This window comes from Amphiura filiformis, chromosome 11 (assembly GCF_039555335.1).
Source record: "Amphiura filiformis chromosome 11, Afil_fr2py, whole genome shotgun sequence".
Classification (NCBI taxonomy): Eukaryota; Metazoa; Echinodermata; class Ophiuroidea; order Amphilepidida; family Amphiuridae; genus Amphiura; species Amphiura filiformis.
The window spans coordinates 35,498,246-35,523,273 of record NC_092638.1 but is presented as its reverse complement, the minus strand read 5'-3'; the positions used below and the strand labels follow the sequence as shown (position 1 = coordinate 35,523,273).

Sequence of the window (25,028 nt, the reverse complement as noted above, 5' to 3'; positions counted from 1 at the left end):
GTTTCCACGTAGATCAAGTGTGTTGTACGCAACGGCAAAACCACTGCGTCGTCAAAGGCTAAATGTATTGAGAGATAGGACGAGTGGGTTGGATCATACTTTACCCTGAAAAAAAAAAAGGAAATATCATCAATTAACTATGTTTGTTAGCGAATACAATTCTGATGCTCGAATGCCCAGGGCTACATTTGATCAAATATAGGGGTGTACAGGGTGTATCAAAATGATTGGTACCGGGCTATGTGACATTTTCAAAAATATATCAAAAATATAAAATTGCTAATTAATATAGTTTTTTTACAATAAATAGAAAGGATCATATGTTAACTTATCGATCTAATAATATGAAGATGATAGGTTGATGCATCTGGGCGCTATTGTCATTTAAACGAAGATCGACGTAATCATGGTTTTACTTACACAACACAAATGAATAGGTTCACTGCTTGAACAATTTATTGCATTCATGCTCTTCAATATCTTAGTCTACATAACATAAAATTGCTTTACACATGCTTTTAGAAAGATAATTCCTGAAGACCCTGCCTTACGACTCTGGCAGTGTGAGGTGAAGCTCTATCTTGAATGAACTTAACACCTGGGATGGATCCATTCTGTAACTGCCCATATCAAATTTTGAAACATTGCAAATTATAGCAAGTTTGCATGGGATACTCCTTGCTCTTGGAAACTGTCTTCTAAATCTTCTCTGCACCCCGGCTCTGCATTCATCCATAGCTTCGTGTCAACCAGTGATTCTTTACTATGAAAGCATGCTGAAGTGTGGAATACTGTGGAGTCATTCCAATAACTTTTACCAGGTCTAACATAACCTACACTGTCTACAGTCTATAGCCATTCTGCCACACCATCTACTTCGTAACCTCAATACTACAATTTAAATTACCGCCCTGGAAGCCGTTGATACACAAACTTCTTTTGCCCCACCTAAATTATTCAAGTCAATAATATTACTCTCAACCAATGATTAGAACATTTATATAATATTATGAATGAAGAAATAGGTAAGGGAAAAAGCATTTCCATGATTTTCAACATATTATCATTCACTCAATGTTTCTGTAGCAAAATAGAGCTTTGAAAATGGTGCGCTACTGATCCGAATATTCACTGATCCAGCGTTGCGATGAAAAGTGTAAAAACACCTACTTTCCTTTAGAATCACGTAACTTCTGACAAGAATGTGCTATCTTTATGATCTAAAATTCTTAGAGAAGATAAAACTATTATAATTACAAATATTTAAACAATTAACCCCAAACTGGTACACAAAATAGTAAAATAATTCGGCAAAAAATGAAAAGTCGTCGGTACCAATCATTTTGATACACCCTGTATGAAATAGGTATGTAAACGAAGGGCTAGGATTTAAATAACATAAATAATGTTGTTGGTGAATGATTATGTGGGATATACATGCTCAATTTAAATTTTAAAAGCTTTAAACGTCAATAATAAGATATGCATTGAATGTAGCTTGTCCAACAGAATCCACTGCATAATTTACAAGCAACCCAGCAAACACAAAAACGTTTTTAAAACGTTTTAAATAAGTTATATTTTGGGTTTTGGTTTAGGGAAAAACGTTTTAATAACATTAAAATGTCGGGTTATATAAAGGTCATGAATTCATTTTAAAACGTTTTGTATGAAAACACACTACAACAATATTTTATAAATGTTTTCGAAATGTCATTGTAAACTATTTTTGCAAGCAATTTTGGCCAAATATTTTGCCAACACTTAAATAACATTATGTTAAAATATTTGCATCCAGCAAACACAGAAATGTTCTTAAAGTGTTGTTTACAAAACGTTTTAATAACATTTAAATGTAGGGTTATATAAAGATCGTGAAAACATTTTAAAAAGGTTATTGTAAATATTTTGGGCAAACATTTTTTGCAAAATATTTTTTCAACCCCGAAATAACATTCTGTTTAGAATGATTTGTACCAAGTTTTCAAAAATATTTTTGGAATGTTATTAAAACGTTTTTATACCCTTTATATAACCCGACATTTAAATGTTTACTTAAAACATTTGTGTTTGCTGTGCAGTAAATTACCAACAAATGTTTTTGAATGTTATGAAAACGTTTTATACCATTAATGTACCCTTTATATAACTCGACATTTAAACGTTTTCTGACAACCTTTTATAACCTTTTGCGAATGATGTCGAAAACGTTTTGTGTTTGCTGGGAATGTGGAGTTTATATTAGGGGCTAGTATGCAAGGTAAGAATCGAAAAGGGTATGTAGAATGATAATTTTGACCTTTTAGCATGTTCACTATTCAGGACTATATGGGAAATAGCCAGAAATAACACGCTCGTATGTATCGTTGACGTGTATCCGTATACGGTATATGTAAATCCTCCTTGACATGACACATTGGTAAAGCTGGTGTAATTGGAATGATTGAAACATAACAAAATACTCTTTGCAGGCCCCAGGATTAGATTTACAAACTTGTACGATTTCCAGGCTGACATGTCATTGATAATGGTGATAATTCTGATACGGTGAATCTGCTTCTTCTCTCCATATTTCACATATTAAACAATACCTAAATACCGTAAAAACTTGATAGTTAGCATAAAATTATGTGCTTACTATCAAGCGCTTTTAAAAACATGAAATTGTACCATAGTCCGGCGCTTTACCAACTGAGCTAATGGGTTTGAGACACAAATTTGCAGGTTTACTTGTTCTTATGTGTATCGTTGATTTGCTTAAAACCCTTTACACTTTTATGGATGGGGCTCTTCATGTTTTAAAAGTGCTCGATAGTAAGCACATATGCCAACTATCGAGTTTTTACGGTATAACAATACGGTTAAACAAACGAATTATGGCCAAAAGGCCAGTGAGGTCAGAGGTAGCCGCCCTTCAACAAAAGGAAGTTACCAAAGACCTCCAAAGAATATACACGTGCGCATGAGCAAATCATATAACAAATATAAATATCAAGTATTTTTGATCGGAGTTACCTAGCGGGACATGAAATAAATTCCACGATTAAGTGTACTATACAGTGGCGTAACTACGAGGGGGGGGCAGAGGGGGCAACATGCCCTGGCGCCACCCTTAGGGGAATTGACCAATTCAGCCTTGATTCTGCGCCCCTCCAAGCGTTCAAAGTCAAAATCAATTGAAAGAACATTTTATTAAAACCGATATTCAACTCTAGTAAACAAAATTAATTAACTTATTTGTCCAAAATGTTGCTCCGCGCACAATTGTTTCAAGAATGAGGAGGGGGGGCATTATGTATCCTTGGCCCCTAGCTACGGCACTGCCCGCGTCTAAGATATTCGCGGATGGGGGGGTAGGGGCGCCAATTTTGTTTCTTGCCCCGGGTGCTACCAACCCTAGTTACGCCACTGGTATTATACACAACGAGAAATCATTTTGCGTCGTCAAGGGCCAAATAAAATATGTTAAAAGATAGGACAGGGCTGGATCATAATTTACCTTGAAGAGAAAAGCCAAAATCATAGCGAATATATTTTATGTTCAATGTCCAGGTCTAAGCGTGTATCAATAAGTTAGAGGTGTATGAAAATAATATAGTTAATGTGTTATTTGACAAAATGTAGGGTATACAAAAAAAACCAACAAAAAAAACCCAGTTCAACAGTTTCAACAAAAAAACAATCAAAATAATAAATATAATGAATAAATATAATGTTAAAATCATCAGCGTTTAAAATTAAGAATGACGGGATTAAAATTAACCTTAAACGTCAAGATATGATAGAAAGTATTCTATATAGTACCTCGGAGGTAAACCATGATGTTTTTCAATGCATATTCTAGTTGGCTTGTCCCACGGAATCGGCTGAATAATTTATATGTCAATATGGAGTTTGTATTAGGGGTTAAATATGCACGGGTAAGAAACGAAAAGGGTTGAATGGTATTTTGACCTTTTACGATGTTCGACGGATGGGAAATAGCTATAAATAATATAAAGTTGTGCCCTGTCTGCTGATAACTGTACGTAATCATGGTATTAGGGCCTACGGTAAATGTGTTTGGTTTACCTCAAATACAATTTTGAAAGCAAAGTACGCTTTCCAGTTCCTGGATATTCATTCATGTTGGATTATAAGGGTAGCAACTAAACTGTTGCGATTTGGTAGTTCATATCATCTTGCGAATGGTACTAGTAGTGAGCGTTGGCAAAAATTGCATTGATCAATTTATAGCGAGTGTGTAAAAGAATTCCAAAATCACAGATGTACTTTTGTAGGTCCGGTGGTTCTTGAGTTATGTTGTAAAGAGGACTGAAACAACAACACTTTTGTAAAACGTAATAACTCATTAACAACAATAAATCAAGCAAGTTTTCAAAGTATATGATTTGCAGAAGTTTGGAGCTTTTTGGCATAAAAAAACCCAAATTTTTCGCTGGCTACGCTCGCAAATGGGACCTTTTGGGTAAAAAAAAAAAAAAAAAAAGGGGGGGGACTTTTTGGGCATTTTGGGATGGGGAGGGGGGGGTCCGCCCAGCCTCCCTGCTTACGGGCCTGAAGCTAATCGTCATTGTTTCATTATCAATGAACACAAATATAAAGGAAGTACATTTTCCAGCTCCTAATATCATCACCATGCTGGATAATGACCGTAAAATATGCCATGAAACCGTAGCCTATGGTGACTGTTGTAAGGTAACCTGTTTGATTTGCCGCAAATACAAGTTGATAGGAACTTGTACGCTTTCCAAATCCTGGATGCCCATTAATGCTGGCTCAAATACGTGAATCGTGTTTTCATGAATGTACGCTTTCCGGATCTCGCATACCCTTTTATATAGAAAACACTAGGTAAGGTTGACAATGAAGACTTAAAACTCATAACATTTTGGGTGCTAAATCTGTCTTAAAGCCATGTTGTAACATTTCCATAAAAATAGATTAATATTTCTTTTCCATAAAATGTTAGCTTTTATTGTCAGATATGTCCCCTTTTAATTTAGAGCAGAACAACTGAGGTAAAGTAAAGAAAAACATTCCACAGTACGATCATTTGATGTGTGTATGATCGTCCTGCACGCAATGTACGTACTGTGTTATGAACATCGTGGATAATACGCGTTCGACTAATATTTCCATCGTAATAGATGATGGTTCCTGCGTTTTATTCAAAATCTCAGATTTTGACCAAACTACAGCACCTAAAGTCTTGATTTTTGCAGGGTACCGTATGTTTATAGTTTAATAAAGTACATTACAATCGCGTAAAAAAACCCAGAATTTTGAAAAATATTGAGGGCGTCCTCCTCAGCAAATAAACGGAAAAAATGGGTGCTGATTACACACTTTGTTTATTGTGTCGATTGATTATTTGCATCTAATACTGTTAAAAAATGACGAGAATTTAAATGTTTATCGAAATAATCAAGAAATGCGGTTGGTGTAGCTTTCTAGAAGAAGGCATATAGTATTGTATTTCACTACTACTTGGTTGATTCCCATTTTCTCAACATTGTTCCATGCATTTTGATTTTATTCCATGATATCTTGCTTAAAATGTTATCAGGTATTTTGAGAAAAAGGATAAGCATGTAAGTCAAGTATAACACTTGAAAAAAAAAAAATTCTGACGAGTTTTGAAAGTATTTCCTGTGCCCCTGGACACGGTAGGATTACACAGCACTTACAAAATGAAGATATAGGTGGGATTGATATCAAGATGTAACGCGCTGCAATAAGCACAGGAAGTGCCTTTATATTTCCACGTAGATCGAGTGCGTTATACACAACGAACAAGTAATGCTGCGTCGTCAAGGGCCAAATGTGTTGAAAGATAGGACGAGTGGGTTGGATCATACTTTACCCTTAAGAGAAAAGCAAAAATCATGAATAAAATATGTTTGTTAGTGAATGCCAAATGCCTAGGGATAAATGTTGATCAACTACTGGAGCTTACTGGTATATGGGGTGTATGAAAATAGCCTCGTAAAATCACACGTTTTTCAATGTACAGATCAGGGTAAGCGAAAAAAATTGAAGATGTTTGGCAATGGTGTATGCTGAATTTACTACTTTCATTCAAAATAATGTAATAAACTTCTTGATGTTTAATGACTTAAACTCTATTTTCATAAAATGTATACAAATAATAATTCAAAAAACAATCTAGGTTGGTAAACTTTAAGTAGACTCCTAGTGAACTATATTATTTACTTCCAATTGAGTTTCGTTATCCGCAAGTAATTAAGAAAAGAAGCACATTGCAAATCGAGAGAAAAATAAGAAACTGCGTTAACATTAGGGTGGTCTTAACCCTGGAATTATGGGATTTATTAATCTTTAGAGGTCAAAATATGATAGAATAATTATATTAATAGTTATGATGGTATGGGTGAAAAAAAACCCCACATGATGTATTTTAATTGTATAGTGATTGGTCTTACGGAATTCATTGAATAATTCACTAAACAACACGGCGTTTGTGTTAGGGGCTCAATATACACGAGAAAAACGAAAAGGGTATAGAATTATAATATTTTGACCGTTTAGCAGTTTATAATAGTAATTTTCTTATCTTTCACTAAAAATTGTATTAGTTGTAGTATTTAGCGTTGTCTTGTATTTTGACCATACCTGTTATATGGTGAATGTCAATAAATTCTGATTCTGATTCTGATTCTGTTCATCAACTGGTATATATTTGGAATGATTGAAGCAAACAAGAACCGCTCTGTAGACCCATAATTTACACCAAATTGTCCTTGTTCTTTGGCTTCAAATCTGTTTCTCACTTCTCTTTCCTTACAGGCCAGCATGCGTATAGGCTTTTTAACCTGGCTTGAGCATTTTGTTTGAGCCTGGTCCCATCAGGACCCAAGCGTGTCTCCACACGGAGCGACCGTTTAAACAAACAAACAAACAAACAAAAGCACACTTTCATACCTGAATGTAAATTGATGTTGGACCCCGGGGTTGGACCTGTTTGGTTCACCATAAACACAATGTTGAAAGGAAAGTACGCTTTCCAAACGCTGGATATCCATTGACACTGGATCATGTACGATGCGGTGAATCGTGTTTAGGGAGCGATCGTTATTTATGGCAGGGGGGAATGGGTAAATTTAGGGGGAACACGAAATTTTTTGTGGTCTTGAGGGGGAACCTGAAATTTTAGTTGAACCAGGAGGGGGATTGTTAAATTTTAAATGGAGAAAATTGGGAAATCAAGGGGAACGCGAAAATTTTGAGCGAACGCGAGGGGGGGAACGCGAAATTTTTGTCAATATTTTTGCCAAAACACCCATTCCCCCCCCTGCCGTAAATAACGATCGGTCCCTTACTGGAATATGTGCTTTCCAGAACTCGCATATTCTTTGAGCAAAGTTGAAAATTGTGGTTGAAAACACTGGGCCTGTACATAATTCATTGAAGTAGAGCAAGCTGAATCTGCTTGTCAATATTAAATAATGAAAATAAATAATGTAATGTAAAAGTGACTTACAGAGCACATTTAACTACACTGAACTAACAAGCCTTACAAGTGCACTCACAAATTGCATATTAAAAGACAACTGACACTGTAAAGCCCCTCTTCTTCTTCTCCACCTCTGCGTACGGGCCGCTACACAGACTCCGAGTATTCGACATAGAATATTTGATGTATTGTGTAACATGTCTGCGTTATTTAATCTAGTCCCATTCTATTTCCAGTAATGTTTAAGTTCTAACGAATCTTTGGTGAAGTAAAATCGATAATATGTTATGTAGAATATCTGGTAGAAATATATTATCGATTTTACGCCATCAAACATTCGTTAGAACTTAAATATTATACTGGAAATAGAATGGGACTAGATTAAAAGCTATTAAATAACGTAGATATGTTACATCGAATAAAATGTTTGTAGAGTCACTTACACCTGATCAGATGTTATCCACAAGAGTAGAGCTTATCCTGGAGTTTATTAAAATTACACAGTGCATAATGTAGTTAAAATATCTGCCGCGCACAAACCTTCTATATACGTTACAAAAATTGTGCTCGTAGATCTCAATAATAAGGGAAAACGTGGATTAAGCTCTTATGTGTCGGCATTGTCAAAGAAAAAACACGGGCTTGTGACTTGCAATGGCACGCCAACTAAATAAAATATAGGGAATAGGTGAAAACTTTAATTATATCCATATATGCAATGTCACGCATGCTTGGGCGGTTTCTTAACAAAATTAGTGTAGCACATGAGTGATTTAATACTCACGCAATTAACACATTTATGGGAACTTCTTTTTGATGCATTGATAATAAAAGGTAACCATTAACAAACTAATTTTGCTTTAAATGTGGAAATAAAATGAACGTTTATTTCACAACAGTAATTGTGTAATTCGTGTAAATTTAAATCTTGCATTTTGGAAGTAATACGTTCAATGAGCAGTATCGTGAAATAAAAGAAACGGTTATTACACATTTTGTGGGATCTATGTAGATTTTATATTCAATTGAAATGTTTTCGAATTAACAAGTCATACAATGCTCTAATAGGCTTTTCCAGAAAATAGATACACAAATATATATACATCCCCTATAGAAGATTTCGGATTTCCGGACTTTTTGTCCAGTCGTAATTGTTGGAAATCCAGACTTTTAATGTTTCCAAAGTCAAAAAATCCAGCAGAAAAATAGTTCAAAATCAGAAATCCGCAATTTTAGACCTCTTTTTGAACATTTCCGTGATATTTCATTCATATAATTGCATTTCCAAACTTTTTCAAGTAACATTGGCAACTTGAATTCCAGTCGTTTTCACAAAGCAAACTTGGAAATCCAGACATTTCTTTCTTTCATTACAGTCTCTATAGGGGGTGTGCACTTATTTTCTGGAATGGCTCAATAATAATATTTGCAGCATATTTCGAATCAACTGCTGCTAAAAGAATGCTTGCTTTTACATTTTAATGAATATCAAAGCAGTAGGTCCCATTCCATTTAAAATCCAGACTACCCCTGTGGAAGATTTTGGAAATATCGTCCACATGGGGAGTAAGTATTTCAAATGGAATGAACACTTTAGGCAGCTCCATTTGAAACTCATTCTCCCTCTGTAGAAGATTCAGTTTGAATCTGTTACAGAGGGTGTATGAAATACAAATGGAGCTACCTAATGTGTTCATTCCATTTGAAATTCATACTCCCTTGTGGAAGCTATTTCCAAAATCTTCCACAGGGGGAGTGTGGATTTTAAACGGAATAGCCCATTTAGCGCTTTGAAAGACGCACTGCGGTACAGAATTGTATACTTCATGGGTGTGAGAGTTCCTCGTTTCGGTTGATTTCCTCTTTTTTGTTGCCAACATTTACGCGGTAAATTTAGCTTTTTGGGATCTGTGGCCTCTCACACTCCTGGTACTAATTTCATGGAATTGGTCTCTCCAATTTTAAAGTAATTAAAATTACTTTGTAGCTATTATTTCACATGTGAAACTCATCAACACGATGTTGTGCGGAATTCTAATTTTTATTTCTTGTTTAAGATAACACTTACATCATGCTGCTATCTACTGAAGATAGCCTTTACTACGAAGATAACACCTTTCACTATGCTGCTGTCTACTGAAGATGGCTCATACTACGTATCACTTTGCTGATATCTACTGGAGATAGCTTATACCACACTAAAAAGATAACACCTACCACTATGTTGCTATCTACTGAAGGTAGCTTAAATTAGGAAGATAACACATATCATGCTGCTATCTACTGAAGATAGCCTCTGAAGATAACACTTACCATGCTGCTATCTTCTGAAAATAGTTTAAATTCGACAATAACATCTGTCATGCTGCTATCTATACTGAAGATAGCTTATACTACGAAGATAACACTTATTAATATGCTGATATCTATTGAAGATAGCTTATATTTCGACGATAACACTTATCACTATGCTGTTATCTACTGAAGATAGCTTATACTACGAAGATAACACCTACCATGCTGCTATCTACTGAAAATAGTTTAAATTCGCAAATAACATCTTTCATGCTGCTATTTACTGAAGATAGCTTATTACGACGATAACAGTTATCACTATGCTTTTATCTACTGAAGATAGCTTATATTACGAAGATAACACTTATCACTATGATGCTATCTACTGAAGATGGCTTAAATTACGACGATAACACCTATCACTATACTGCTATCTACTGAAGATAGCTTATATTACGAAGATAACACTTATCACTATGCTGCTATCTACTGAAGATGGCTTAAATTACGACGATAACACCTATCACTATACTGCTATCTACTGAAGATAGCTTAAATTACGACGATAACACCTATCACTATGCTGCTATCTACTGAAGATAGCTTATATTACGAAGATAACACTTATCACTATGCTGTTATCTACTGAAGATGGCTTAAATTACGACGATAACAGATTAACACCTATCACTATGGTGCTATCTACTGAAGATAGCTTAAATTACGAAGATAACACCTACCATGCTGCTATCTACTGAAGATAGCTTAAATTACGAAGATAACACCTATCGATATGCTGCTATCTACTGAATATCAAGAGTTTGTGTTATCTAGTTCTAATAACATGTGAAATGTATGCTTGGGAATGTAAAACATACTTCTTGTTATCAGGAACTTCATGTTAAGGTGGCTGTGTACTCTCAGACATGCATGTAGTAAAAGTGCAATAACTTTGTAATTATTCGCGCAAAACATATAAAAGTATACATTTTTATGAAGGCAAGACATCAATAAATCTTAATATAAATACAGATTTAGGGTAAAAACAACAATTTTGAAGAAAATCACAAAAAGTGAGTTTTTGGCAATATTTGTTAGGTACATCATAACAAAAAACACTCTTTCCAAAATATTTTATTTTGTTTTTAGCTCAATCTTGAGGCTCCATTCCAAAAACAGTTTTTTTATTTTTTTTATATTGGCCTTATTTTTTGAGATATTGACCATATAAGGCATCAAAATGAACTTTTTAAAATTCAAAAACGCCTATTTGCACAAAATGATGCCCAAAATCGGAAATAGACCAAAATATAAAAAAATGAGAAAACCGTTTCTTGAGTCGATCATGCTTTTTACGATGATCATATTTGCTTACCTATAAATGCTGTATTTATTGAGTTATCGTGTACCTAAATCGTCATTTTACCGAGAAAATGAACATTGAAATAATGTCCGTTGAAGTTTAAAGTGGTCACATTTTGCACTTTCATCGAATCTCACAGGAGAATGCGACAGTTTTCGTTTTTGTAACTTATATTACGTGAACATCGGGTAAATCCACAGCCCCTTGAGAAGTTTGAGCGAAATCCATTCATAACTTGATATTTAAATCGGGGAAAGAACTTGAAAAAACCCACATTTTATCAGCTAAAACGGAGCCATTTGACCACTAGGTTTTTGTGAAATCAGTGCTTCCGTGGTGTTTCCATAAGATGCGCCGCGCACACAGATAAGCGTCGCGTATGCGTCGCGTATTTATGCGTTAACAAATTGCGCGATACGCAACGCGATTAGTTGTTGCGCGCGTGTACCTTGCTGGTACAACAAAGATTTTCTTTCCTTTTCAATTTCAAACACGAGTGGAATAGTGAAATAAAATCCTTAAAATATTGCAGTTGGAGTTTACAAATCTGGATTTTCATTCCTTGTATTTAGAAAAAACATAACAAGGTACAAACATATCATAAAAACTCAATTTTGAGAAAGAAACAATGGCTAGAGTACACAGCCGCGTTAAGAGGGTTCATGTTAACGAGTTGCTACTGTATTTTATCTCTTCCACAGGTTTGCTGTCCTTATCTGGTTTAATACGGTATATAATAGCGGTCAGTGATGGCATAACAGAAAAGACATCCGGGAAAGAAGGAGACTTTCAACACAGGTTTGTTGTTTTTCCGTTTGTTTACTTAATAATGACATCATTATTTCAAAATATTCATTTTCATTAACTTTTAAAAATCACAGCCATGCTTTCAAACATCAAACTACATGTATTTTAAAAGATTGGCTACCGTATTTTTAAAAATTTTGTGTGTGCATATTTTGGCCCGAAATCGAGGGTTTTGTTATGTTTACTGCGAGTTTGTGCCTAGAAATATTTGTCAAAGGCATGAAAATTATGATGCACATGGAAGAGGAAGGTCTATGATTGATATTCTAGTATTCTAACATTTCTTTCGGTAAATATGGAGGTTGACAAAAGCTGAAACTCACTCTAAGTTAAATTTGTCAAGGGGGATTTCTCTGCCCGATAGTAAGCCTATATACTTTTTCGTGATGATAAACTAATTATGAACTCAGATAATATAATCATTTTGTAGTTTTGCTTTTGTGTAGCACCTAGAGATCTTTTGTTTTGTGTGCTTTATTATCATTATTATTATTATTATTGGAATGTTATTATTATTGGTCATTCTCTTTTTTATGGTACGCAATCTATAATTGCTAAGTAAATATATCATTTCCTTAAAAAGCCTACCTTTAAACAAAAACAACCGATGTCAAAATTTGAACCCGATTCGCTCCCGCCGGTTACTCCTCTTTCCCAATCTCGATATTCGCAGACTGTCTGCGGATAATTGTTATTTCAAAAATTGTTTTGAAATGCATAGGGTAACCGATATAGCCAGGGATAAATAATGTAGTGTGGTATAGTTTCGTGTGTAACCTATATAGGCTATTCCAAGAGTTAAAACAGTAAGTCCAGTTGAACAGAATTATAAGTTAGTCCAACTATCCAAGATTTAAAGCAATAATGTGCAATTTGTGGTTTTGAGATATTTACTCAAAATATCAAGATCTATCTCAAGAACCACTGAACCAATGCTGGGTTTAGTTGTACTCATTTTAATGCATTTTTCATGCTGATTCCAAATATGGTCATGAAAACTTACAATTCTGAAATTTGTGAAATAAAAAAATAAGTGTGTGCTTTGGTGTATAGGGGCCTAAAAACTAAAATGTGAATTAGACAGCTTTAGACGTTTGTAAAAATAACGTTCCCATTAAGAAATTGATTTTTCTGGTTTAAAATTATTCTTTTACAATAAGCAACCCAAAGGGTAATGTGCACGATTTTATATAATTTCGTACAATAATAAAAAAAAATGCGATTTCATGAAGTATATGATATAAAAAACAACGTCAGAATATTCAGAGGAACGATTGATTATTATTGGAATCTTTTGAATTGTGACGCATTATCAGTTAATGGCGTAGTGACATTTTGATGCATTAGCCAAAGACACCTTTTTTGGTGGCAAACATTCATTGAAAATGGTTTTATATTTTGGCATTATCAGTTATGGCGTATATAGTGATATTTTGATGCATCAACCAACACCTTTTTGGCGACACACATTCATGGAAAACGGTTTAGAATAATTCGACATTGCTGTCATAGCGGCTCCTGTATATAACGAAAGTGGCTGGCTTTCTAGGGTCGTTCTAGGGTTTCTATGTATCTGCGACAGGTTATACACGGCAAAAACTGCAGAACACATCAGATGCAAAAAAAGAACACATGCAGAACACATTTAAGGTGTTCAAAATGTAACATAATAGGCCCCTATATAAGAACACATTCTTGGTGTGTTCCAAGTGTGCTCTTGATGTGTTCTTATAGCGTGTCCTGATAGTGTTCAACGAGAACACATCGATTTTCATTATACGTTTCTCAGCAAACAGCGATTGAGAGAATGTGTTCTGGACGTGTTATTTTGATGAATCACAAAATAATGAAGTGAATTGTTCTTACAAATCACATCGAGAACACACCAAGAACCGTGTTTCAAATATATTACATTCAGGGTCGGATTTACCTTTTTGAAGCCCTGGGCCAGGCCAAATTTTACATCAGAGGGACGAGCATATTTTGTTCCGATTTAATAGGACATTTGCGCGCGAAGCGCGCGAAAAAATGTCAATTTAGACAATTTTAGCCCAAAATGTAGGTGAATTTTGCTATTATAAATTGCCAGTGCGCGCAAAGCGCGCAGAATTTTGATATTTTATCATATTTTGGTCCAAAATATGGTTTTTTCGGGCTAAAAAAATGAAAGCAACATGCACAGGACAATGGGGGCCCCAAAAATTTGGGGCCCTGTGCCCATCTGGCCCAATGGTAAATCCGGCCCTGATTACATTTAGAACATCATGTTCTGCAGTTTTAGTTGTGTATACGTTAGAACGTTGTTTTGTTAGAATAATAATTATAGCTTATTTTGACTTTTGGTAGCACGATTTTATATAGACATGCTTGAAAAAAAGTTATCACCGTAAAAAGGAGTTCATCACCTTAAAACCAAAAATAATCTAATAAGTTTTCTCTCTCTCTTTTCTCTTTTGTATGTAAAACTCCCAGTTATGGTTATTCTTTTGTATTTGGAGTGATGGGATTTCTAATCACAGACGCTACAGGAATAGGCTGTTTATATCTCTACATTAAATTAGAGAAAATGGCCTTACAAAGCGAGAGAGAGCGACGACGCCATCAGATGGTACGATCACCAACAGGACATTCGAGTTCACCTGATAGCACTCAAGACTCTACCTTGCAGATGACACCATTACGTGAATGCCACCAGGAGATTGAGTTGTAGTGAAATTATATTTCACGAACACTTTAAAAAAATGATGGGTATTTTTACATGTTGCATGCGCCACTACACTAAGCCAAAAAAGAAACTTATTATTTCTCACAAGGTCATAATATCTTAAAACCCTGTCCATCAAAATGAACCAAAATTACTTCAATACTCTACTTTACAAACACATGTCAGTAACAAAGCAGTTGTCTAACTGACCAACAGCAAAATGCACCGATATAGAACAGTTTCCTGGACCACATTCACAGTCCAATAGTTGGCACCCAGCACACGAAATCTATGAGAATGTAAACAAGGTCCTTGCACAAATGATAATTCCTAAAGAGTAACTGGTGGAATAGTGTGGAACAAAACTTATTTCTTAAAGAAAGTGCGTGAAAAACAGAAAGTAGCCCGTTTATCATCTGTTCAACGGTTCTCACAGATTTCTCGTGCTGGTGCCAATTATTGGGCTGTGAATGAGGCCCAGGAAGCTGTTCCATATCAGTGCATTTTGCTGTTGTGTCAGTTGGACAACTGCTTGGTTACTGACATTGGTTTTAGAGTATTGAGGCAACCCTGTGTGTAATTTTGGTTCATTTTGATAGAGAGGATTTAAGATATGACCTTGTGAATAAGTTTCTTTCTTTTGGCTTAGTGTATATAAAGAATTCAACTGCTGAGGAAAAACATTGATTTCCAAACTATTTTTACTCAACAGTTTTGTTTACGGTCGGCCAATGAGCTATTCCAGTTGAAATCCATACACCCCTGTAGAAGACATGGCCTTAATCTTCCACACAGGAGGTGAACATTCAAATGAGGGTTACCTAAATAGGTGACTCCATTTGAAATCTACACCCCCTGTGTGGGAGATTAAGGCCATGTCTTCCCTAGGGAGTGTATGGATTTCAACTAGAATAGCCAAATGTTGGGTAAAATTACCCAGCATTTTAAAATGTAATATTAATTTATGCATAATTATCATGGGATCAATTACTGTGTAACTACTAAATATTTTAAACCCTTTTTGCTCATCTGTGTATTTGTATAATGAATACATTTTTAAGCAAATTAATTGGTTTTGTAAAAATAAGATGCCAGGTAAAAAGTTACAGACCTCCAAAGGCGCTGGGAACATTTTGGTCAACTTTCAGGGCAAAATGCGAAAAAACATTAACAAAAAACAAACAATTACAAAATTGCATTTGATTCCTGAGCGTTATAATTAACGGCATTGATTGTTAAAAAGCAATAATTTTAGTTCAAACAAAAAGTATAACAAAAGCATAATTATTTATTAAATCAATGCAGTATTCTGCCTCACTTGATAAATCTACGTATAAAAACTCCAAGCAATAATCCATTTCTGGAAAATAAATAGAATTTCCCCATGATAATACAATCATGCAGTCAACTTAAATTATGGAAAGTATGATTTGAATACTTGTTAAAAGGAAACCCTGTAACTTTTTCTCATTACAATATCATCATCATCATCAGGATTTGATAGAATTTGAAAACGGATTTATTCCTAATATTTAAAAATATCACAAACCTAAAATGGGGATGAATATGAGTAACATTTTAAAAGGAAAATGTAAGAAATATTTATGTAGGAAAATGTTTTGATGAATATATAACATGTTTAATGTAAAATGTAAGTCGTATAGTATTTATTTTCGTTTTATTTTTGTTTAACGAACATTAAAGGGGCATTTTGTGATCCACAGCCTCATCCCCCCATTTTTTTTCAAAAAAAGTTGAGATTTTTATACCACTGGAAACCTCTGGCTACGAAATGTTTATGAACAAAAATTTCTTGCAGATTAATTCGTTTTATAGCAAACATATAGTTAAATTTGAATTACGTTCTGGTGTACCACAACAAATTTACATCACAGTGGCCTATAATAGAGCAGTGTAATACACATAATCATGCATAACGCGCAAACACAAAATCGGAATGAACTGAAATTTTGGGAATAATTTTTTGTGTGGATATCTACTGAAAAATGTCATAAAAGAACTGATGCTAGGATCACGAAATACCCCTTTAAAGTTCAGGTTTGATGTTAACAATATACTAATTGTACTGTTAAACTGATTTAATTGTGTGTATGGTGTAATTGTTGTACATTTAATATTTGTATAATTCATATAATCTGTAACTGTTTATGTAACAAAGATGAATATGTAAAGTGATGCCATAAAAAACTCGATAGTTAGCATATATGTGCTTACTATCGAGCACTTTTGAAAACATGAAATTGTACTAAAGTCCGGCGCTTTACCAACTGAGGTATTAAATGGGGTTGAGACACAAATTTGCAGATTTACTTGTGGATGGGACACTTCATGTTTGCGCTGAAAGTGCTCGATAGTAAGCATGTATGCTAACTATCAAGTTTTTACGGTATGTATAATTGTCATTGTAGATGTCTTTGATTAAAATATGTATACCCAACCTGTTGCACAAAATTTGTGAATAAACCTTGATTTCATATTCCTATACCATACACTTACAAAATGCCACATATAGACATCAAACATCATAATATTGACCATAAAAGGGGCCACTTACTCCAAAAAGATTGAGATTTTTATACCATACCATTAGAAACCTAGGACTACATGTTTATGTCGGTAACATTTCTTGTGGATTTGATCATTTGACAGCAATTTTGCATAGCACACACAATGTCCGAATCAACTGGCATTTTGGAAATCAGTTTTTTGTGACGTGTGGAAATCTATTGAACCATACCTAAAAGAGGATGCTAAAATCACAAAATGCCCTTTAAGGGGTCGGTCACCCACCTTTGCACAGTATTTTTTTTTTATATCTGTGAGCACATGAGACACAAATTGCATTCTGAATACAAGGAATGTCCTTCTGATATCAAATAATTTAGATTTCTTTTTAAATTCGCGATATAATACAAATTTTAATGGCAAATTATTAAACTTGAAATATTTGACATTTTTGACATTTAACAGTCCTTGAAGTAAATTTTATAAATCTAATGATATGTACTTAAAGTGTATGTAGCCGACCATCTATTGAAAATCTTGACCTTTTGTATTGAAGATATACATTTCCCCCCTCAGAAAACCTAAAAAGTTTATGTCTTTTGGGGAAAAATGCATATCTTCAATACGAAAGATCAAAATTTTCTTGTGGACGGATTTCATCCGAGCTACATACACTTTAAGTATAGGCCTATCAATACAATTTACTTCAATGACTGTTAAATGTCAAAAATGTTGATTCTTGATAATATGCAATAAAATGTCGCTATCCGAGCCCTTAAATTTGTATTTTGGCCTCCCCACATTTTTCAATCTTGCTACAGCCCTGCTGGACTCGAGGTCTGCTCATACAGACACTTACAGCAACACAAAAGGCTATATTAAAAAAATCTATTGTTTCAAAGCTCCCGCACACCTTATTTTGTAAAATCGTGCCCAGTAAGTTATTTTAAAGTCATATATTTTTTTATTTCCTTTTTTTCAACAAAAAGCCAAAAATTCAACAGATGGTCTGTATTTGTGATTTATTTCTTTAAAAAGTCGTACAGCACATTGTCTATGGGATATCACAGTATCAAAATGCTTAAGCATTTCAAAATTCTATATTAAAAAAAAAAGAAGAGAGAAAAAAAGGGAAAAAATGCATTCCGCATTAGGTTTTCAAAGACTGAAGAGCTTTGAGACAAACAATTAAATTAATATTTCACATCTTTTTATCGCTGCTATTTTCTTCTTTGTGACAATTTTTCATACAAATTTGAAATGTTTGTTTTCTTGAGGATCTCAGATGGTACCTTTCATGCATAATATGGTATGGGAAATAATGGCTGTCCACTCTGCATCACTGCAGGTTTGCTCAACCGTTGTACATCCCTGATCATTTCCCATATCATGCCTCTGCTTCACGTAATGGACCGGGATAATGGGCCATTCCAGTTGAAATCCATAATCCCCCTACAGAAGAATTGACCTTAATCTTCCACACAGGGAGTGTGAATTTCAAATGGGGTTACCTGAATTGGTGACTCCATTTGAAATTCAAACCCCCTATGTGGAGTCTTCCATAGGGGAGCATGGATTTCAACTGGAATAGCCTGAAGTATACATGGACCTAATAAAAAAGAAACCCAATACATAGTCACAACACAATAATATATTACTCACTGCTGCATTCAATATCTGAGGGAGAACTCAAAAAATATTTATTAATAAGAGGTTTCTTTATATTAGTTTACACTATGTAACAAGTCCAAAGAAAAAAACAACAAACACAAAACATTATAACTTAACTTGTAATATAGGGCTGCATATAATATCTATAAAATATAATAATACAAGTATATGGTATAGATGTGTACATGTATAATACATGAAAATCCAGCTTAATCTGTTCCTTTCTACCATTTATCTTTTTGAGCATAAAACGTTACCTTTCTTGCTTGTTTGATCCACCAACACATATGTGATGTGATCAAGCAAAATCAGTCGAAAGTTTTCAGATATAGGCAAAGGGAATAATTTCTTTTGTTGCATATTGTTTTGGAAACACTTTGACTGTTTATATCTTTGAAACTATATGTTCAATTTCAATGAGGTTTTCTGCAAAATGTAGCTCTGCATCATGTAAAAAACTGAAAATTGAATATGCCTGACTTCAGACCGATTTTGCTTGATCACACCACATATACTTATTCATGGATTGCATTTTTGTTTCAATACTGAAAACAAAAAGTGAACGAACGTTGTCTGATGTGGGATTCAATATTCAAGGATCTCAGGTGTTGATGACAGCCATGGTCTACTGTGTCACAAGTGTTGCCACAACTTTCTTGTACCAAGGCGTATCAAATTGGCTTGCCATGCAACGGTGAATGGCTCTCAAGGAATCCAATTCTTAGTAATGCCTAAAACAAGGACCCAATACTGAATATTTTGGGGTGGCGTTGAGATACAACTTTTATACAATAAGTCTTCTAATGTACCTCATACTCCCATTTTCAAATTTTCAGCTTCAAAAATAGGGTTCAATTTGGCGACACAAGTTGGAAAAGTAAATTTTGAGACCTGCTGCCAAGTAGCCCACTTTTAGGTAAGTTGCAGCAGATATTCCGAGCAAAACCAGGAAGATTCAAAGTAAACACATTGGACAGTTAATGCCATGCATGGAGTTGGCATTTATCAGTGTAGGTTAAAATACCGACCAGAATGTATCAATTATGTAAACGCAGGAAGTCTGAACCTGAGCTAAAACTGCCTTACGGTGATATAACGCCCTAGTTTTCTTTGACATATTGAATGTCTTCACCGCGAGTAAGTGAATTGAAATTTGCTTATAAATACAGTCAGCTTTCAATAAAGCTACATTATAATAATTAACTAAGTTGATGATAGTTAAGTTACACAACTATATACCTACGTAGGTTACCTCACTTGGGCCATAAATACATGTGTACCTATGAAGTACCTTCCAGATAACCAGAAGATGACTACAGGGCAAAGGTATATTATAGCAGACCAAATCAATCACCAAAGTGTGTGTTGAAGAATACAATATTAGTGGAGGGAAATAATAAATTGGGTGGTCACACTTTTTAGTGTATCTGCGAGTACCCATCTCTTTTTTCAATAGCTATTCCAACTTTTTCGTTATTGACCACTCTGTGCTGTTGGTGGCGTTTGGCTCTGCTAACTCTGAATAAAATTAACATAATGCCTACATAATATACTTCTATTTTACTTGTATTACATATGCACCAAATGTCAGCTAGATAGTCTTTATTTAAGGTTACTTGGCAAATTAAGGGATCCAAAATGAGCGTTTATTGCGTTTCGACAGTATTTTTTGTGGGACATGAGACTGATGAGAGCACCTCAGACCTATCGAATTGCATTCTGAATACGAAGCATATCTTTCTGATATCAAATAATTTTCATTTTTGAAAATCACAATATAATACAAATTTTATGACAAATTATAAAAATTTGATATTTTTCAAATTTTTGATATATAACAGTCCTCGAAGTAAATTATATAAATCTAATGATATATTCTTAAAGTGTATGTAGCAGGGAGGAAAAGCTGACGGTCAATTGAAAATTTTGACCTTTCATATTGAAGATATGGATTTTTTCCCAAAAAGACCTAATTTTTTTTGGTGTTTTGGGAAAAAAAAAATCCATATCTTCAATACGAAAGGTCAAAATTTTCAATTGATCGTCGGCTTTTCATCCCACCTACATACACTTTAAGTATACATCATCAGATTTATAAAGTTTACTTCAAGTACTGTTAAATATCAAAAATATCAATTTTAATAATTTGCCATAAAATGTGTATTAAATTGCTAATTTCAAAAATCAAAATTATTTGATATCAGAATGACATTCTTCATTATTCAGAATGCAATTCGATATGTCTGATGTGCTCTAATGTCCCAAAATAAATACTGTCCAAACGTTCATACCCCAGCCCTTAACTTTGCATGTAATTTACATCTTTGGCCTCACTTTCAGTTTTCTGCTTAATTGGATTTAGCAGAGCCAAACGCGACCAACGGCAACAAAGCGGCCAATTACGAAAAAGGTGGATTGGCCAAGATTCCTTGGTGTAAAATATGTTCCTGTGGGTGGATCACTTCAACTCTGCATGAGTCTGTTACCTTCCCAGTATAAGCTACTGGGATATTCCAGTTGAAATCCAAACACCCCCATGCCCCTGTGGACATGACCTCAATCTCCCACACAGCCTGGGTGTAGATTTCAAATAAAGTCATCCATTCAGGTAACCCCATTTGAAATTCACACCCTCTTTGTGGAAGATTAAGGGTATGTCTTCCATAGAGGGTGTATGGATTTCAACTGGAATAGCCCATTATCCTGGTCCCAAAGGTATTGGATGACAATTGCAACTTTTTCACCTTTACTATCACTATATAGTCATTATAGCTCAGTATGCCTTCCTCGAGGCAGTAATTTATATGTATTGTTTTTCATTGTATGTCAAATGTAATGATGGCAAGTATAAAAGTATACATTTTCAGAAAGGAAATGATGGAGAGAATCCAACTAGCATAACAGATTTCTGCAAAAATGAGCAGTTTTTGAGAAAATCGCAAAATTTGATTTGATTTTACTACCTTTAGGAAGGCAAACAATTTTAACAATTTTGAACAATGTCATTCTTGATCAAAGAAAATGTTCTTGACGACTCCATGGAAAATACTGATCTTTTCTTCATCCACAACATTATGATTTCTTATTTTACAAGTCTAGATGTACACGTGTATGTAAATTTGTAATAAAATAATATAATACAAACAGTATAATTTCTTGTGACCTCTTATTTCTTACATCCAACATGAAATAAATAAATATTGTCAAGATTCAGGGATTAGACAGTGTTATTCAATGTACCACATTCATTCCATTAACTGCCCATGCCTCTATAAGTGCCCACCCAGTGACTTTACAACAAACACCCCTGTGATATTAAATTAACAGCCCACGCAAAGCTGGATCATGGTCTGAAACATATGGCACATGTATGCAATTATGTAAACGATGTAAAAATTAAGTGCTCACCCAAAATGACTTTGTCAAGCGCCCTGGGTGGTTAATGGAACGAATATGGTACCTCAGTATGGTGTTTTGGAAATCAATCTAATACTGGAACTTACTTTTTGCAACTTTGCTAAGTTGCATCCGTAACCACCAGACTTCATCAGGCAACTGATTTATTTCCAAAATTCCATTCTCAACTACCGGATGACTAAGAACATTCACTCATTCAGCATGGTATGTTCAAGAAGTCAAAGGTTTGCAAGTTTATATTGACATATCTTACACATATTCACTTCATTACTGTAAAATACTTTCAAGCTTCAATGTTCCAATAGTTTCACCCTCTCTAAGCATGTGTTAAATGGACCACAAAAACATTCATTTAGTGTGCTGTAGAAAATAGTACATACCCTTATGTAATTGAGTGGGCTTTTTGGGTAGATTCTTGCAAACCACATTTTTTCTGTTCAGTACATTACATAATTATCAAAAAATGTGTTTTATTTTTTGGCGGCCATCTTGGTATAGTGGTGGCTATTTTGAAATCTGAAAGGAAAAAATTTGGTTTGCAAAAATCTACCCAAAAAGCCCACTCATCTACATAATGTAACACACAGGTACACACTAAAATGTGAAATCAGAAAAATGAAAATAACCAGATATTGAAAGCATAATGCAACTTCTACGCTACTCAAATTTGGTACACTCATCGGGAGTGCTTTCACCGTTGTCTTCAGCGGATGTTATTGATCTGAAGATTTAATGCTGCTAGTGATGTTGAGACAATTCCGATGATGTCACAGGTGTAGATGACGTCAAATAAGATGTGACGCCCCTTGATGGGAGGTCGGGAGATCTAACCCTTTGTCACAGTTCAGTCTGGGATGGTCATCATCACTAGTAACCACAAATTTTCTGAGCAATAACAATAACATCCGCTGAAGACACTGGTTGATCCAGTGAAAGCGCTCTCTTGAGAGTACTAAATATAAGTAGCGTACTGTAGAAGTTTAATTTTGCTTTCTAAACTCATCCCAAAAAGAAAGTATCCAGTTTGATTTTGGTTCATAAGTCAAAGATGGGGTCTTAAATCAAGACCTACCAAAGGTATGTTACAGATAAATTTATTCCACACAGTTTGATACCTCATTTGTCCAAATCGATGCAGAATTGAGGACACAGTGACCTTTTAAATGCAACGACCTCAATTTTAAAAGTTGCAGTAATTCCTATTGATGTGGTTTTCCTGCTCCTCAAGATTCGTCATAAAGGTACACAATAACAGAGACGAACTAAGACTCTTTGACTGAATTCACTTCATGTGTTTTATTGAATGCAGATACTCTTTTACTCCTTCCTTAATGTTTGCCCTTCACTCTTCACAGGCAATATCTGGTATGTCCTCCTGCTGCATCAATGACTGTCAGACATCTTCGGCGCATGCTCTCAGTGAGACGTGAGCCTGACGCGCCCTTGATCTGCCCATAATTGAGTAGCAGAACCAAATCTATAGGAATTACTGCAACTTTTAAAATTGAGATAATTGCATTCAAATGGTCACTGTGTCATCAATTCTGCATTGATTTGAACAAATGAGGTATCAAACTGTGAAAAAAAAAATTATCTGTAACATACTTTTAGTAGGTTTTAATTTAAGGCCACATCTGTGACTTATGGAATAAAATCAAACTGGATACTTTCTTTTTGGGATGAGTTTATTTAGTTTCCACTATGTATGAATACACATGAAAGTACCCACTTTCACAGTATTTTAAAATTATATCTTTTACACATCTGACAGTAAATGTCAAATATCAGGGCATATTTTGGCTGGTATTGCATTGCAAAATACTACACATAAACACAATTAGTAGTTTTAACAATGTAATATCTGTCAAGTAAAATATGCTGTCTAATAATACTGGGCTTTAAGTTGGAAGAAAACAATCAAATCGATGGAATACATTTCCATCCTTGTACATAAGAGTTCAGATATGAAAAAGCTGAATAACGCCAGTTTCAAACTTTTTTGTGTTAAGGCCGCCCACTGCACGCCCACACAACCCCTTTTGATTCACGCAAATCTTTCTCATTATGTCAAAGCACATCATCGAGCACCAATTGTACCAACAGGTTAATAACCATTAATTGGCTACTAAATATATTCATGAGTCGTGAGCATAGTCATGAATGTGAACTCAGACATACCCGGATCTTACTGTTTCAGACATAAGCCATCACAGCATTATTATGTTACAATTGGTTGTATGGAGAGCGAGCAGAATTAAACTGGCAGCTGATGAGACTACAGACATCACTAAACCTAATGTTAATCTCAAATCAAAATCTAATTCCGATTCTAATCCTTTGTTAATCTTAACCCTCACCTTAATCCTAAAACCTGGAGGTGGTGACCCATAATTATTTGTAAGTCTTGCCTCTTTTTATATACTCCTACACAGGGCTGCCAAACTGACTTGTGCTACAACAGTTCTAAATTTGAATGTCCTTCATTTAATATGAGTCACATTACAAAGTTTTATAATACCATTGGATTAATACATACATATAATACCCAAGGATCATAGTTGACTCGTACTAAAGCTGAGTGCCAGTTGATATAACTATTCAATACCACAGTTATAACAGGAAGCTATTATGTTATTATATTAAAATAGTCAAAATATTGTCATTAGTTCTAACAACTGATCTCAAGTGCAAATCTGCCCTCCAACTTTACGCAGCTCTATAAATAAAAAGCATAGTCTGATACCGTGTTTTAACTTAGGAGATGGGCT

General features: G+C 34.6%; 1 protein-coding gene across 1 annotated transcript in view; it reads left to right on the top strand.

Moving 5' to 3' along the window:
- The window catches only part of LOC140164780 (voltage-dependent calcium channel gamma-7 subunit-like), a 56,906-nt gene extending 42,055 nt beyond the window's left edge, over positions 1-14,851 (top strand). Inside the window, exons 5-6 of the mRNA XM_072188148.1 lie at positions 11,837-11,933; positions 14,415-14,851. Coding sequence (XP_072044249.1) covers positions 11,837-11,933; positions 14,415-14,652 — 335 coding nt within the window. The 3' untranslated portion in view covers positions 14,653-14,851. The remainder of the gene's footprint in view (positions 1-11,836; positions 11,934-14,414) is intronic.
- Positions 14,852-25,028: the final 10,177 nt, after the last annotated feature.